Below are 15941 nucleotides of genomic sequence, written 5' to 3' on the forward strand. Positions count from 1 at the left end.
TCTTCAAACATCTAATCTCAACTCTGGTGCAAGACAGTTACTTGATTTTGTTGTTCAGTCGCTCAGTCGTGTCCAACTCTCCATGACCCCATGTACTGTAGCAGACCAGGCTTCCCTGTCCTTTACCGTCTCTTGGGGTTGCTCAAACTCATGTCCGTTGAGTCAGTGATGCTATCCAACCGTCTCATCCTCTCTTGCCCGCTTCTCCTCCTGCCTTCAGTCTTTCCCAGCATTAGGGTCTTTTCCAGTCAGTCAGCTCTTTGCATCAGGTGGCCAAAGTATTAGAGCTTCAGTATCAGTCCTTCCAGTGAATATTCAGGGTTTATTTCCTTTACAATTGACTGGTTTGCTCTCCTTGCTGTCAAGGGGACTCTCAAAAATCTTCTCTAGCACCACAGTTGGAACACATCAGTCCTTAAGTGCTCAGCCTTCTTCATGGTCCAACTCTCACACCTGTACGTAACCGCTGGAAAAGCCATGGCTTTGACTGGATGAACCTCTGTTGGCAAAGTGATGTCTCTGCTTTTTAACATGCCGTCTAGGTTGGTCATAGCTTTCCTTCCAAGGAGCAAGTGTCTTTTAATTTTGTGGCTGCAGTCACCATCTGCAGTGATTTTGGAGCCCAAGAAAATAAATTTTGTCATTGGTGCCATTTTCTTTCCCCTGTCTGTTTGCTGTGAAGTGATGGGACTGGATGCCATGATCTTAGCTTTTTGAATGTTGAGTTTTAAGCCAGCTTTTCACACTCCTCTTTCACCTTCATCAAGAGACTCTTTAGTTCCTCTTCGCTTTCTGAATAAAAAGTAATATGCTCAAGTCACAGTACCCCCTTGTTCTCTTGTTCCACATTTAAAAACAGATATTTGAGGTCTGCACTTAACTTTTCTTAACTTTGCTTAAGCAGTTACCCAGATGCTTTCTCAAAATGATTCCTGAATTTTTAGTTCCTTTTTGAAGATCCTGTTCACTAGAAATAGCCAGTATTTTGTGTGAAATATTTGATTGTTGAATGTGGGAAGGAAAGGTGAGGTCCTGAATGAGAGGTAACTTGCTTTCTTTCTCCCTCTTCTCCCCTCCCCTTGTATCTTTGCCTCTTGCTTTGCCTGATTTTTGCTCTTAATTAGTAAACGTACATCTGCTGAAACTGAGAGGTTGATCACAGTTTGTCTGTTTTGGTGTGAGGGGCTGGAATTATGTTAACAGACGAGAATCCTAAACTTTATAAACCTGCTTTTGAAACCAGCATTCAAAGTAATAAACAGGGCAGATGGTCCCAGGTTCCCACTTTGAGTAACAGTGTTACGGGGTCTTTGTTCTTCCCGTCTTACATTCTCTGGGTGACTTTCCCTCCTGAACTTTTCCAGCACTGCAGCTGAGATGTTTGTGATGCAGCCGAAGATCTTTCCTAACTCTCAAGTTATATACTTTTTTGATAATGAAAAGCATCAGTTCCTTTAAATATATGATTTGGGGCAGGGGGAGACTTCATAGTAAGCATTCTAGCTGTACTTACATTTCTTCAAGGGCTCTTTTTGATTGTGCTCATTATATTTGTTGATATCCTCATATCAGGGTAACTAGAAACTTTATAAGGGCTTCCTTGATGGCTCAGACAGTAAGGAATCCAACTGCAGTGCAGGAGACCCAGGTTTGATCCCTGGGTCAGAAAGATCCCCTGAAGAGGAGAATGGCTACCCACCCCAGTGTTTTTGCCTGGAGAATTCCACGGACAGAGGAGCCTGGTGGACTACTGTTCATGGGGTCACAAAGAGTCAGATGGGACTGAGCAACTAACATTTTCACTTTCACTGAAACTTTATAGTTTGAAAGCTTTTGATGTAAGTTTTCTTTCTGCAGTAAATGGAAGTTTGTCTTAAGTACAGAGTTTTACCCTGTGAATTATGGACTCTCAATTAAAATATGCTCAAGTTCCCAGTATCTTGTGTTCAGCATGCTTCAGGGTCATTGTTAAAGAATTGTTAAGAATTCTTTCTTAAAATCAGGATGATACTTGCATTAAAATGATTATACTGTACTGATATTGAGTAATTTAAAAAAGTTTGTTTGGCTATGCTTCTCAGCATGTGGGATCTTAGTTCCTTGACCAAAGGTCAAACCTGTGCCCCCTGCATTGGAAACATAGAGTCTTAACCACTGGACCACCAGGAAAGTCTCCCATATTGATGATTTTTTTTTTCTTCTTGGTTTGATCTCTTTTTTTTTGCTTTTTTTTTTTCCATTTATTTTTATTATTTGGAGGCTAATTACTTTACAATATTGTAGTGGTTTTTGCCATACATTGACATGAATCAGCCATGGATTTACATGTGTTCCCCATCCCGATTCCCCCTCCCACCTCCCTCTCCATCCCATCCCTCTGGGTCTTACCAGTGCACCAGCCCTGAGCACTTGTCTCATGCATCCAACCTGGGCTGGTGATCTGTTTCATCCTAGATAATATACATGTTTCAATGCTGTTGTCTCAGAATATCTCACCCTCGCCTTCTCCCACAGAGTCCCAAAGTCTGTTCTGTACATCTGTGTCTCTTTTTCTGTTTTGCATATAGAGTTAGCATTACCATCTTTTTAAATTCCATATATGTTAGTATACTGTAATGTTCTTTATCTTTCTGGCTTACTTCACTCTGTATAATGGGCTCCAGTTTCATCCATCTCATTAGAACTGATTCAGATGAATTATTTTCAATGGCTGAGTAATATTCCATAGTGTATATGTACCATAGCTTCCTTATCCATTCGTCTGCTGCATATTGATGAATTTTATGAATGAGTACTGGAACTAACACATTTTGATAGAAAAAGTATAAATAGAATGGTGATATTTCTATCAATCAGTCTGTTCTTTCTGTTTAATTTTTTGGGGGTAAACTAACGATAATCTATAGAGATTTTGTTTTGCATTCTGTGTCCTAAATGACAGTTGTATATGTGAGTTTAATTTATACAGTGCTTCAGGAAAAAGTTCTGTGTTTAAGAATGTCCATCTTAGATTTATTTTGCTCATGTGACTTTAAGTACTTAGATTTTCTTGTTAAAATGGGATTTTTATATCTGAAATAATTTAAAAAAATATTTATTATTTTTTGGCTACCTTGGGTCTTTGTTGCTGCACATTGGTGTTGTCCAGTTGGTTGAGCTGAGGCTAATCTCTGCCTGTGGTGCGAGGGCTTCTCATCGTAGTGGGTTCTCCTGCTGTGGAGCAGAGGCTCTAGGCACATGGGCCTCAGGAGCTGCGGCATGTAGACTCAGCAGTTGTGGCCTGCTGCCTCCAGTGCCCGAGCTCAGCAGTTGTGGTGCGTGGGCCTAGCTACTCCACCCTGTGTGGAATCCTCCCGGACCAGGGGTGGAACCTGCGTTCCTCGCGCTGGTGGGTGGACTCCCATCTACTGTCCCACCCTGAAAGTCCCATCTGAAATGATTTTAAGGAATTTTAAGTAATGTTCAAGAGAACAGAAATCTTATATTTCAGATGAAGGGTCATTAGTCATTAGCAATTCAGGGTTACCTTAGGGAGTTTAGGTTGTATGAAGCCAGGCTAGTCTGTTTCCAGTTCATCTGGGCTCATTGTGTAGTTTCAGCCCTCTTTGGTAAGATCTGGACTCTGTTTTTATGTGCTATCCTAATCCTATGAAGCAGTCAAAATTATTTCTTAGCTTTTCATCCTTTCAACTGATGCTTTTGAAATTGGCGGATACATAAAAGCAAAAGCAACCCCCAAGAGACAGACCCAGATCTCTGGGCTTCCTACTTCTCTTGTAGATGCATAATTCTACTTCATTCTTAGCTCTCTGATGACTGAGCAGGTTGCTAAAAATCAAGTTTTTTGTTCAGTTTTTCTAGATTTTTTTTCAAAAGTCAAGTTAGAATTTAGTTCCTCATTTTTGGACCTAAAAGTGTTTCTTTTTTTTTTTTTTTTCAAGAAGTGTTTCTTAAAGTAGTAGTGGTATTTTGTTGAAGTAGCAAAAACTGAGGTAAGCCTCGAAGTAATGTTATCTTTAGGTCAAACTCTATGAAATAGAAATATTTTAAAAAACACATCAAAGATTTTACTAGTAGAAAATATCTGTTAAATATATGGTACAGAATTAAAGCCAGGAGTGAGTTTACCTAAATACAAGCTGTTAACCCAAGGGCAATGGAACACTTAAAATTTTCCTAATGATAATTATTTTGTGTTTGCTTATTCACTAGTCGTTTGATAGCATTTGGTTGCATATATATAATAACAAGCACTAAAGATTTAAGAAAAACTGTGGGAGGGAAAAAACCTACATTTTATTACAAAGGATTTTTAAAAATGTTTTATTTATAAGAGATTTTGTTTCAATCTGTTCACTGACTTTCCTGAAGGTTAGGTAAAGAGAGTTGTATTTGGAAACAATGTTAAAAGTTGAGTTGCTTTGTTAAGGTACAGCATTTTTCTGAATGATGAAAAAGTAGATCACAGTGAAATATAAGTTGGATGATTTCTCGGTCACGATGTATGGAAAGGTTTGCCTTTGCAGAGTATCGTGAGGTGGAGGAAGCTAATCTTGTTGCACGGATTTCTTGGTGATGCTCTGAGATGATTAGCTGACACATTGGTTGTGGTAGTTGACAGGGCTTTCTTCTCTTGGGCGAGTAAGCTGTGCTGTCTGAGTGTTCAAAAGAAATCCTTAAGATGTAATAAGGATTTTTAGACAGTAGTTGCATCTTACAATTTGTTTTCCCTTAAAATAAATCTTCATAATGGAAATTCTTTTTTGAAAGATAAAAGTTCTGTTTGCTTTCTAAAAAAATCCTTTCATACCATTTTAAGTGACAAAGAGCTATATTTTTATATTTCATATTTTTAGAGGACAATAAACATCTTTTAAAAAAGAAAAAGACAATAGAGCATATAACATATACAAAGTACATAAATCAAGGTATATAACTCAGTGTGAACCGTAAGTGTTACCACAATCCATGTTAAGAGAGAGAATTTTACTTGCATCTCAGAGCTTTTTCATGCTTCTCTTGGGTTGCTTTCTTCTTCCTCTTCAAAGGTGATTGTTATTCTGACCTAAAGCAATTTTAATAGTCAGTGACAATAATTACAGTTGTTGTAACTTGTAAAAACTTTTTGTAAAAGTAAAACTAATACTGATTTAATACACTGTAATTTTTTAAAACATTAGAAACCTTTGTCAAAAACTTATCAGGAATAGTTTGAACAGTGTTTGTCTCCTGGAAGCAAGCATCTTTTTTATGCCTTGATGAATTGTTACACTGCGTTCTGAGTTTGAGTCAGTTTCCAACATTTTATCCTTTGCATTTTCATTGTTGGAAGTATCTCTTGAGAGTTCCTTTACCGTGGATTTTTTATTAGCCTCACTTCCTCTGGGACACCTTTATCCTTCTTGTCATAGTCTCTGCTTGTTTGCCTTCAGTAAGTTTGCCTTTACCATTTTTCCTCAGGCTGCATATCTTTTTTTTTTTTTTTTGAGTGATCACAGAATTTTATTTCTCTTGTGTAACCCCTAGTGAGATTCCTGGGTTGTATGGTATGTGTGTGTTGAACATTGTAGGAAGTTGTTATATCATGTGCTGAAGTGGCTATCTTGCATTACTTCGAGCAGTGTGTGAGAATTCCAGTTGCTCCACATCCTTGTCAATGCTTGGTGTTGTCAGTCATTTTACTTTTTTCTTCTTAATTTTATGGAGTATAGTTAATCTACAGCGTTGTGTTAGTTTATGGTGGATAGCAAAGTGGATTGGCCGTACATATACACATACCCACTCACTCCCAGACTGCCTCCCCATCCAGGTCATTACAGAGCACCCAGCAGGTTTCTCCGTGCTACACAGGATGTTCCCACCAATCACCTGTTATATATACAGTAGCTGTGAAGACACCAGTGCATGTCTTGAAAGCAACATTGTCAGCATTCCCGTGGTCACTTATTTCTTCGATAATTCCATTTATATTCAATTTGAATTCCACTCCTACCGTTACACTTTTTCTGTTTTTTGGCACAAGAAGGCAACCAAACTACATCTTTGTTGTTTGCCTGTGAACTGAATAACACACACATGGTGACTAACCCAAAAGCCTTTGAAAACTGCGGTGTGATCCGTCACTGATGAAGATGTGTGTTTGTCAGTCATGTGATTGTGCACTGAGGGCGCGCGGCTTTGCACCCACTTATGTTCCTGCATGTGAGGTCCAGTCCTTTCACACCGTTGTCAGTGCTCGCTGTGGCCAGTGTTCGTTTTTTCTTTAATTTGAGTTAGTGAGTTAATATACATGACACTTGTTATGTATGCTGGTAGGCATTATTCCTCTTAGTCACATCATTTCCATTTTATAGATGAGGAAACAGGCACAGAGAGGTTAAGTAACTGCAAACCTCTCCCATGGTAACCAAATAATGGAACCAGGATTGAATCCTGACAGGCTTGTTCCAGAGCCTGTGCTCTTAACTATGGGACTGTATATAAATTAAAAGGTTGAAAATAGAGTAGAACATATTTTACTTGAAAATGTAACATAATTTGAATGTTTAGGAGAATTGAAGAAACTTTAGTGCTTGATGTTATGTGTATCATAAAGCAACATTTTAGAATTGTTAATTGGTTCCAAGAAAGCTCTTGAATATTTTTTCTTGTTTCTTAGACTGATAAATTTGTGAGGGAGTGTATTTGTACATGTGTCTGTCTGCCTCAGGCTTGCTGAACTTTGACGCTATTGGCGTTTGATCCTGGGCAGTTTTTCATTGTAGGGGGTCTGTCCTGAGCTTTACCTAGTAGATGCTAGTACTGTCCCCACTCGTGAGTCAGAAATATCGTGTCTTCAGATGTCGCCACCTGTCCTAGTGGGAGCAAAAGCACCACCACTTGAGAACCATTAGTGTATACTAAGGAGCCTCACCAATAAAATTCTTTTTATTCTTGCATATATTTGAGTATTTTTCATATTCATAACCTATATAAATAGGTTTTTCTGCATTTACAGAATCGGATTCTCGGAGCGATAATGATAGCTGTTACTAGTCACGTGCGTACATTAAGCTAAGCGTTAGGAAGCTATTTCTATAGGTTGCTTTTCCTCGCTAAAGTATAGTTACAGCCACTTAATTACTCTGGAAAAGATTAGCTAAAAGTTTCTTTTTGGATTGGAAAGGTTGGTGTTGGAGGGAGATGGCATTAAGGAGTGGAAGGTCAGTTTTAGAAATCTAAACTAGGGAACTTAAGAGAATATTGCCATTGGAAAATAGTTATGTAAGTTGTTAATAGTAAAGTGATTTAATAAATAATTGGGAAATATTTTGCTCTCCCACATGGTGAATAGGAAGTATCAATGAAATGAAAGAAAAAAAAAGCTTAACTAATTTCTAATTAAAAATCAAAATTTAAAACTTTAATATGAAAATACTACGGTCACATTATAGAAATCATTTGTAAAGGAAAAATTCCTTGATTTTATTAGGAATAGGTTTATAGATGAAAGCATTGTTGATTTTCTGTTGACTTACATGCTTTAAAGACTCATTACATTCTCACATTAAAGAAATAGAAATAAATCTATGAAAGGGTTTTGTTTCAGTATAAGGTAAAAGATACAAGTTTGCTCAATTTGTCCTTGCCATATTATCATAATTAAAACAAACAAACTAAGCCTTTGTATATCCATTTTTAACTTCATAAATTTGTCATAAATTATAGTGGGTGACAAAAACTTAAGAAAATTAGGACTCAGTTGTTTCATGAAACTAATGTCACGTGCACTAGTGACACACGTGAAGACACCCATATTATAACTGGATTGTTCTGATAGTCATGGCTTTTTTCTCTCAGATAGAAACTCTTTGGGCTGACATTTGAAACCAAGTGCAAACTAAATTAACCAGGTGTTATGACAAGAAAAAGAAGAAATTGTGCAGCATTTGGTCACATTGGGTTGAGCCTAGACAAAGAGATTTTTATAGACATATAAATAGAGGAAAAGAAAGGAAATTTATTGTTAAAGATGAGAAAAGCATTCTGACAGAAAAGTTTGCTATTTCAGCTCTATCTAGTATTTGCTCTCTGTGTGGACCGTGAAGTCTAACCCTATTTTGTGGGCTGGATTAGTATTTTTCTTTTAGGACCATTAAGTCCCTAGTAATTTCCAGCCCAACCCAAATTGTATTTTATTCATGATGAGGTTTATATGTACTACCCTAATTTTCACAGCTGGTCAGGATCATTTGCATATTTGATAGAAAAAATTAAAATAACGAGTTACATTAAATATTTACTTAGATGACATATTTATTTGTCTTCCATTGATTTAGCTTCATATCCTTCATCTACTTCTTATTGGTGTCTTCAGAAAACTTCTTCAATGGTTTGTCAGCATTCATTAAATTGTTAAAGACTAATGTTTAAGATACTGCCATCTGATATTAATTGGAAAGTCACACTTAATTGGAAGGTCACTTTAAATCTAATTAAATTTCAACTTTAGGCACTTTTTTTGGGTGTAATATAAGCTTATTATTTTGATACACAGTAATTTCTTCTTATAGACTTATAATTATTTATTTTATATATATGTATATATAGAGAGACAGACAGACAGACAGGTACAGACAGAGAGGTCTTTTCTTCCTATCCCTTCCTTCCAAACATTTAGCTTTTTAATCAATCTGAATTTGTCATGGCATATGTTAAAAGAAAGGGAATCAGTCACTCCCTTCCCCATGTTGTCTCAAAGTTTGGTAAAATATTTTATAACTTGATAGTCCATGTGTTTGAGGAAAGGTTAAAAATGAGATAACTGATATATTTTCTACTGTTTTTTCCATCTGTTTTCTGCAGTAGGAACCTAACTTTCACAAGGTGAAACCACTTCCCTCCTAATTCATTGGTTCTTGAGATGAGTTCTGGGCATACTTCTTGCTTATTACCTCCTCCAAGCCACAGTTCCAATGTCATCCGTGAACTTCTCCATGTGTACCACCCTGTCCTCGTCTCTGTACTCTTTGATGAATTTTCAGGACCCCATGGCTTCCCTGGTGGCTCAGTGGTAAAGAATCTGCCTGCCAGTGCAGGAGACATGGGTTCAATCCTTAGGCTGGGACGATCCCCTGGAGAAGGAAATGGCAACCCACTCCAGTATTCTTGTCTGGGAAATCCCATGGACAGAGGGAGGGGCCTAGTGGGCTACAGTCCATGGGGTCGCAAAACAGTTGGACACAGCTTAGTGACTAAACACCAACAGATTCCTTGTTTCTGGATTATTATAGTTTCTGGCACACAGTCTTCTCCTCCATCCCTCTCTGTTTTGATTTGGTGATACTTTTAACTAACATCAGTCTTGTGTTTTTCAACTGTTATGTTTAGCTGTCCACTGGCGTGGTCAAAACCCTAGAATCGTCATCACTGAAACATGTTCTGCCTCTGTCATGAGCTCTGAGTTACTGTTTTTGACTTGTTGTTTAGTCACTAAGTTGTGTCCGACTCTTTGCGGCCCCATGGACTGCAGCACGCCCGGCTCCCCTGTCCTTTGCTGTCTCCCAGAGTTTGTTCAGATTCATGTTCATTAACTCGGTGATGCTGTCTAGCCATTTCATCTGCCGCCCCCTTCTGCCTTCAATCTTTCCGAGCATCAGGGTCTTTTCCAATGAGTCGGCTCTTCGCATCAGGTGGCCAAACAAAGTATTAGAACTTCATTTTCAGCAACACTCCTTCTAATGAATATTCAGGGTTGATTCCCTTTAGGATTGACTGGTTGGATCTCCTTATAGTCCAGGAGACTCTCAAGAGTCTTCTGCAGCACCACAATTTGAAAACATCAGTTCTTCGGTGCTCAGCCTTCTTTATGGTTCAACTCTCATATCCATATACATGACTACTGGAAATATCATAGATTTGACTATATGGACCTTGGTTGGCAAACTGATGTCTCTGCTTTTTAATATGCTGCCTAGGTTTGTCATAACTTTCCTTCCAAGGAGCTGATGTCCTTTAATTCATGGTTGCAGTCACCATCCCCCATGATTTTGGAACCCAGGAAAATAAATTCTGTCACTGCTTCCAGTTTTTCCTGCATCTATTTGCCATGAAGTAATGGGATCGGATGCCATGATCTTCTTTCTTTTAATTTTGAGTTTCAGGCCAGCTTTTTCACTCTCCTTTTCACCCTCATCAAGAGGCTCTTGAGTTCCTCTTCACTTTCTGCCATTAGAGTGGTATCATCTGCATATCTGAGGTTGTTGATATTTCTCCCAGCAGTCTTCATCCCAGCTAATGATTCATCCAGCCTGGCATTTCACATGATGTACTCTGCATAGAAGGTAAATAGTCAGGATGACAATATACAGCCTTGTTGTACTCCTTGCCTAATTTTGAACCTGTCCTCTTTTCCATGTCCCAGTCTAACTGTTACTTCTTGAGCTGCATACAGGTTTCTCAGGAGACCGGTAAGGTGGTCTGGTGCTCCCATCTCTTCCCAAGAATTTCCCACCATTTTGTGATCCAAACGGTCATAGGCATTAGAACAGTCAGTGAAGCAGAGGTAGATGTAGATGTTTCTGGAATTCCTTTGCGTTCTCCATGATCCAGCGGGTGGTGGCAGTTTGATCTCTGGTTACTCTGCCTTTTCTTAACCCAGTTTGTACATCTGGCAGTTCTCGGTTCACATACTGCTGAAGTCTAGCTTGAAGGATTTTGAGCGTGACCTTGCTAGCATGTGAAATGGATGCCATTGTACAGTAGATTGAGCATTCTTTGGCATTGCCCTTCCTTGGGATTGGAATGAAAACTGACCTTTTCCAGTCCTGTAGCCACTGCTGAGTTTTCCAGGTTTGCTGACATTGAGTGCAGCACTTTCACAGTGTCATCATTTAGGATTTGAAATAGCTCAGCTGGAATTCCGTCACACCACTAGCTTTGTTTGTAGTAGTGCTTCCTTGACTTAGAGATACCATAGTTGTATGTAAACAACTCGGATATGTCAGTGAGCTTGTCTAGTTCAGTCCTTCTCAAAGTTTTGTGTGCCTCATAATCATCTGCAGGGCCTTGTTAAAGCCCTAAATGCTTGGTCTCACTTCCAGAGATTCTGACTCAGTAGGTGGTTTGATGCCCTAAATTGGCACTTGTCACCTTCTCAAGATTGCAATGCAGGTCTGGGGACCTGCACTTTGAGGAACACTGCTCAATTAACTTTTCCCCAAAGGACAAATAATTTCCACTCTGCCATAAGCGTCTGTTCACGGCCTTACTTTCTTTACTTTGTATTGATGACTTCTAGAAATATGTTAGGGCTTCTCTGATAGCTCAGTTGGTAAAGACTCCACCTGCAGTGCAGGAAACCCCAGTTCGATTCTTGGGTCAGGAAGATCTGCTGGAGAAGGGATAGGCTACCCACTCTAGTATTCTCCGGCTGTCCATCCTGACTCAGCTGGTAAAGAGTCCACCTGCAATGTGGGAGACATGAGTTTGATCCCTGCGTTGGGAAGATCCCCTGGAGAAGGGGAAGGCTACCCACTCCAGTATTCTGGCCTGGAGAATTCCATGGATTGTGTAGTCCATGGGATCGCAGAGTCGAACACTACTGAGTGACTTTCACTTTTATGGCATAAACAACAGAGATATGTTCCTGAGGTAAAGAACTTCTGAAGAGAGATTTCTCATGCTTTCTCTTGAAATGAGAATTTTCCTCTGTGTCCTTTCATGTTCTCTCTTCTTTCCTTCTATGCTGTTCTCTTCTACTTAGTTCCCTTGTCCCATTTTCTCCTGGTGATTTTTGGCTCCTTTTTTGTCAGTTGCCTAAAGTGGTCTTGGATTATCAGTTTCTCCTTCTATAAGAAATTAGCGGTTTCCCCTCAGCTTCCAAATATATCCAGGATTCCCTCATAGCTCAGTGGGTAAAGAATCCACCTGCAATGCAGGAGACCCGGGTTCAATTCCTGGGTTGGGAAGATCCGCTGGAGAAGGGATAGGCTACCCTCTCCAGTATTCTCTGGCTTCCCTGTGGCTCAGCTGGTTAAGAATACGCCTGCAGTGCGGGAGACCCCTGTTTGATCCCTGGATTGGGAAGATCCCCTCGAGAAGGGAAAGGCTACCCACTCCAGTATTTCTGGCCTGGAGAATTCCGTGGACTGTATAGTATAGACTATAGTCTATACTGACTATATACTATAGTCTGTACTGGACTGTATAGTCCATGGGGTCACAAAGAGTCGGACATGACTGAACGACTTTCACTTTCAAAATACATCCAGATAAGCCTCTTTTCTCAGAGCATTGTCCCAGTTCTCTTCCTTCTTCCCTCTGCCAAACTTTTTTTTTTTTTGGAAGAAAAGTGATAGTTTAATCCCTTTAATAGATACGGTTTCTTACAGTCTGATTTGGTTTCCAGAGTTCACTGGTCAGCCCACAGTTCACTGGTTTCTAGAGTTCACTGTTCAGCCCACTCACTGGTCATGTGACTCTTAGGTTTTAAATACAAAGGTCTCTTCCAGTTTCTGCAGTATTTGATATTAACTGTCTTTTCTCTTTTTAAAAGTTTCTTCCTTTGTTTTTCAGTTATAGCCTTTTAAACTTTTCACTGTTCTTCTTTGCATATCCTTTAATCCTTCTCTGCTTTTTCTTGAAACTTGGACTGCTTTTCCCAAACATGTAAATTTGTGCTGTTTAGTATTGGAGCCACTAGCTAAATGTGCCTATTGAGCACTTGAAATGTGGCCAGTTCAGACTGAGATATTGTGTAATAGAAAATACACACTTGATTTTCAAGATGTAAGATGAAAAAGAATATAAAATATCTCACTAAATTTTAAAATATTGATTACATGTTGATAGTATTTTGAGTATATTGGGTTAAGTAAAATATTGCTAAAATTCACCTGTTTCTCTTTACTTTTGAACTCTGACTACATCATCTGTGGCTTGATTATGTTTCTCTTAGACAGTGTTGATCTAAATTCTAACTTTTCTTAAAGACTTCTTGGTCAGTTTTTCATCTATTAATATATCCTTCTCTTCTGAATGATGGTACAACCTTTTGGAACATTTCCTCCCCATCCCCGCAGTTAGATGATAAGCTTCTTCAGAGCCAGAATAATTCTCTATAGTGCCTTTTATATATTGGGACATAGATATATAGATACGAAAAAATATTTATAAATATGCATGTGAATAAATAACTTGAATAAAGTAGTACCATATACGTATGGTAGATGATGCCTACTGTGATGTTTTTGTTTAATCTGATGGTCAGTAGGAGAGGTTGGTGTGAGGGAGAGGAGAGATGTTATTCTGCTCTGTGATTTTAAAATCTGACATGTACTTCCGCCATGTGTATCTTTAGCCACCCCAAGCCACTGATGGCTCCGAATTGTGCTGTTGTGATTTTACTGCCATCTGGTGTCAGGATTAGGAAACTGGAATTCAGCATTTCATCTTTCCTTTCCCTTCAGAGAAAACAGGCTGTCTTTTCTCTGAATGTGGCCTTGTTCTTCTCCGTTTCCTGAGTAAGTTATCAGGAGGAGCTCGTTGACTTTCAGTGTAGGAAATCTTTATTCTCCTTCTTGGAGCACCCTTTCATTTCCTTCCCTGATCACTTACTTTCCTGTCCCTCATGTTCTTGTGGCCTCTCTCTCTCATTCTTCTCAGACAGCCCATTTCCTTCTCAGTGTGGTAGTTTTCTAGCCCTAGATTCTAGGCCTTCTGCTTTTTATCCTTTGATTTCATCTATACTGAAGGTTTTAAATACTGCCTGTTTATAGACAAATTTATAATTATAACCAGAAATGTGTTCTGGTCTTGTCACCAGTATCTGTAGTTGCTTACCAGATGGTTACATGAGCATCTGAAAGATAGCATGATTGAATCTAAATGTGGCTGTCCCACTCTTAGCTATTTCTCAGGTCTGCTTTCTCATTTCATTGATCCCCTGTGCCAGAATTTGACATCATCTTGGCATCCACCGTCTCACACACCACATATATGTGGTTCACCTTTGGGTCCCCAGCACCTGGTAGTTCCTAAAATCTGTGTAGTACATATATAGCTACTTACTTCAGCTTTCAGTGATTTTGCTATGACTCCTATAGTTTTAGTGGCTTATTTCAGTATTAGTATTTTGTCTGAGTTCATTTATCACAATGAGTTTTAATTGTTTTCTACTTCTACACAGAGGAGCTTCATTGTATCTGTAAAGACAATATAGTTTGAGTATTAATAGTTAATGACAACAATCTGGTTACATATTAAGGACTACCAGTCAGTATGCTGAAATTATTTTCTGAGCATTTGAAATTTCATGGTAGTTGGCTCATCTTTTTGTCATTCTTCTGTCTGGAGTGTAATGTTCTTTAATTTCAGTATGGAGGTATATTTGCTAAATCTTCAGTTAAAACCTGTTTGACTCCAAGTGTTCTTTTAAATAGAAACTTGTGTCTCAATAGTTTTATTAATTTTAGTTTGCTTTGATGTTTTAATGATAGTTTTGCTTTATAAGTCTTTATTACTTGGGCTTGCTTTCTGCTTTGAGTTGATGATATTGCTTAATAAGGCAATTTAATTTGTATAAGTAAAGGTGATATTAAAAAGTTGGTATTTAGAGATGGGCAACAATCTGTTATAAATTCAGAGAGCAAGGATTTAATAAGTATATACCATGGTTTCTCAGCCTTGACATTGTTAACACTTTGGATTGCATCGTTTTTTACTCTGTGTGTGTGGGAGCTGTTCTGGGCATAGTAGCATTTTGGTAGCATCCTGCTACCAGTTGTATTCCCTTCTTTGCGATTGTAACAACAAAAGTGTCTGTAAACGCTGCCAGATTACCATGGGGCAGGGTAGTGGGAAATCGCACCAGTTGAAAAGTGTTGAATGCTATGCTTAGATGAGGATAATAGGCCAAGAACTGTCTCACTGGGGAGATCTTTGGCATTTTTTAGGAGTCTTTGAGAGAGTAGTAGCTGTGTGGCGTGTTGTTAGTTTCAAACAGAAGTAGAAATTATATGACTATGTTTTTCACATGTATAAATTTTTGTGCTTGCTTAAAATAAGTAACTTTTGCACATAACCACCTGGTTAACCAAACTAAAAAAATGCTGCATTCTAAATCATATGTCACTGATAAAGCTTCATTTTATTGACTGATTTCAGAAGGTAGGTGGTTGTAGAAGGGAACAAAAATTACAACAGAAAGAGTGGCTTATAACCAGAGCTTTTGCTGTTTGTTCTTATGTATAGAGAGTACAAGATATAATTAACTTATTTATTTTTACTTCAAAGGGACATGAGAGACAGCTTTAGAAGAAAAGGTTTCTACTCCTCCCATTATGTGAGAGACCGGTCTCCTCATAAAAGAGACACTCCTTTTTTCAGAGAATCGCCTGTAGGCCGAAAGGATTCTCCACACAGCAGATCTGGCTCCAGTGTCAGCAGTAGGAGTTACTCTCCAGAAAGAAGCAAAACTTACTCCTTCCATCAGTCTCAACACAGAAGTATGTATTTTTAAGAGTTCTCCTTTTTGTTTTTTTCGCAGCCTCCAGTGGTCAGAATATACTGAGTCAGATAGCCTTATATGTGTTATTAGATATATATATATATATATTATTTTTAACTCTTTATTTGAAAGTTTTCAAACTTACAGAAAAGTAGACTAGTATAATGAATGTCATAACACGTCTTGGAACTATTTCAAGTTGCAGTCCGCATGATATTTCACTTCTAATTCTTCAGTGTAGAGGAGGTGTGTTTGTAATCATGTTGGCGTGTCACACACTCCTATATGTTCTGCTAATTCCTGGGTTGATCCAACCTCCTTTAACCTTCTGTCACTATGGGAAATCATTTATATTTTTCATGAAAAACATTAGTGGTTCCCCTAAATATAAGGTATAGCCTTACAGAATTTAGAGCTAAAACCTACCTTCGATTCATTCTTTGCCAACCTCCAG

General features: G+C 38.5%; 1 protein-coding gene across 8 annotated transcripts in view; it reads left to right on the forward strand.

Annotated features, from left to right (window-relative positions):
• PPHLN1 (periphilin 1) overlaps positions 1 to 15941 on the forward strand; it is a 145259-nt gene that overhangs the window by 48176 nt on the left and 81142 nt on the right. For all 8 annotated transcript variants that reach the window (XM_043446357.1, XM_043446359.1, XM_043446361.1 and 5 more), the window contains one exon: positions 15274 to 15485. In XM_043446357.1, coding sequence (XP_043302292.1) covers positions 15274 to 15485 — 212 coding nt within the window. The remainder of the gene's footprint in view (positions 1 to 15273; positions 15486 to 15941) is intronic.

The sequence above is a fragment of the Cervus canadensis genome, chromosome 25 (assembly GCF_019320065.1).
Source record: "Cervus canadensis isolate Bull #8, Minnesota chromosome 25, ASM1932006v1, whole genome shotgun sequence".
NCBI classification, from domain to species: Eukaryota; Metazoa; Chordata; class Mammalia; order Artiodactyla; family Cervidae; genus Cervus; species Cervus canadensis.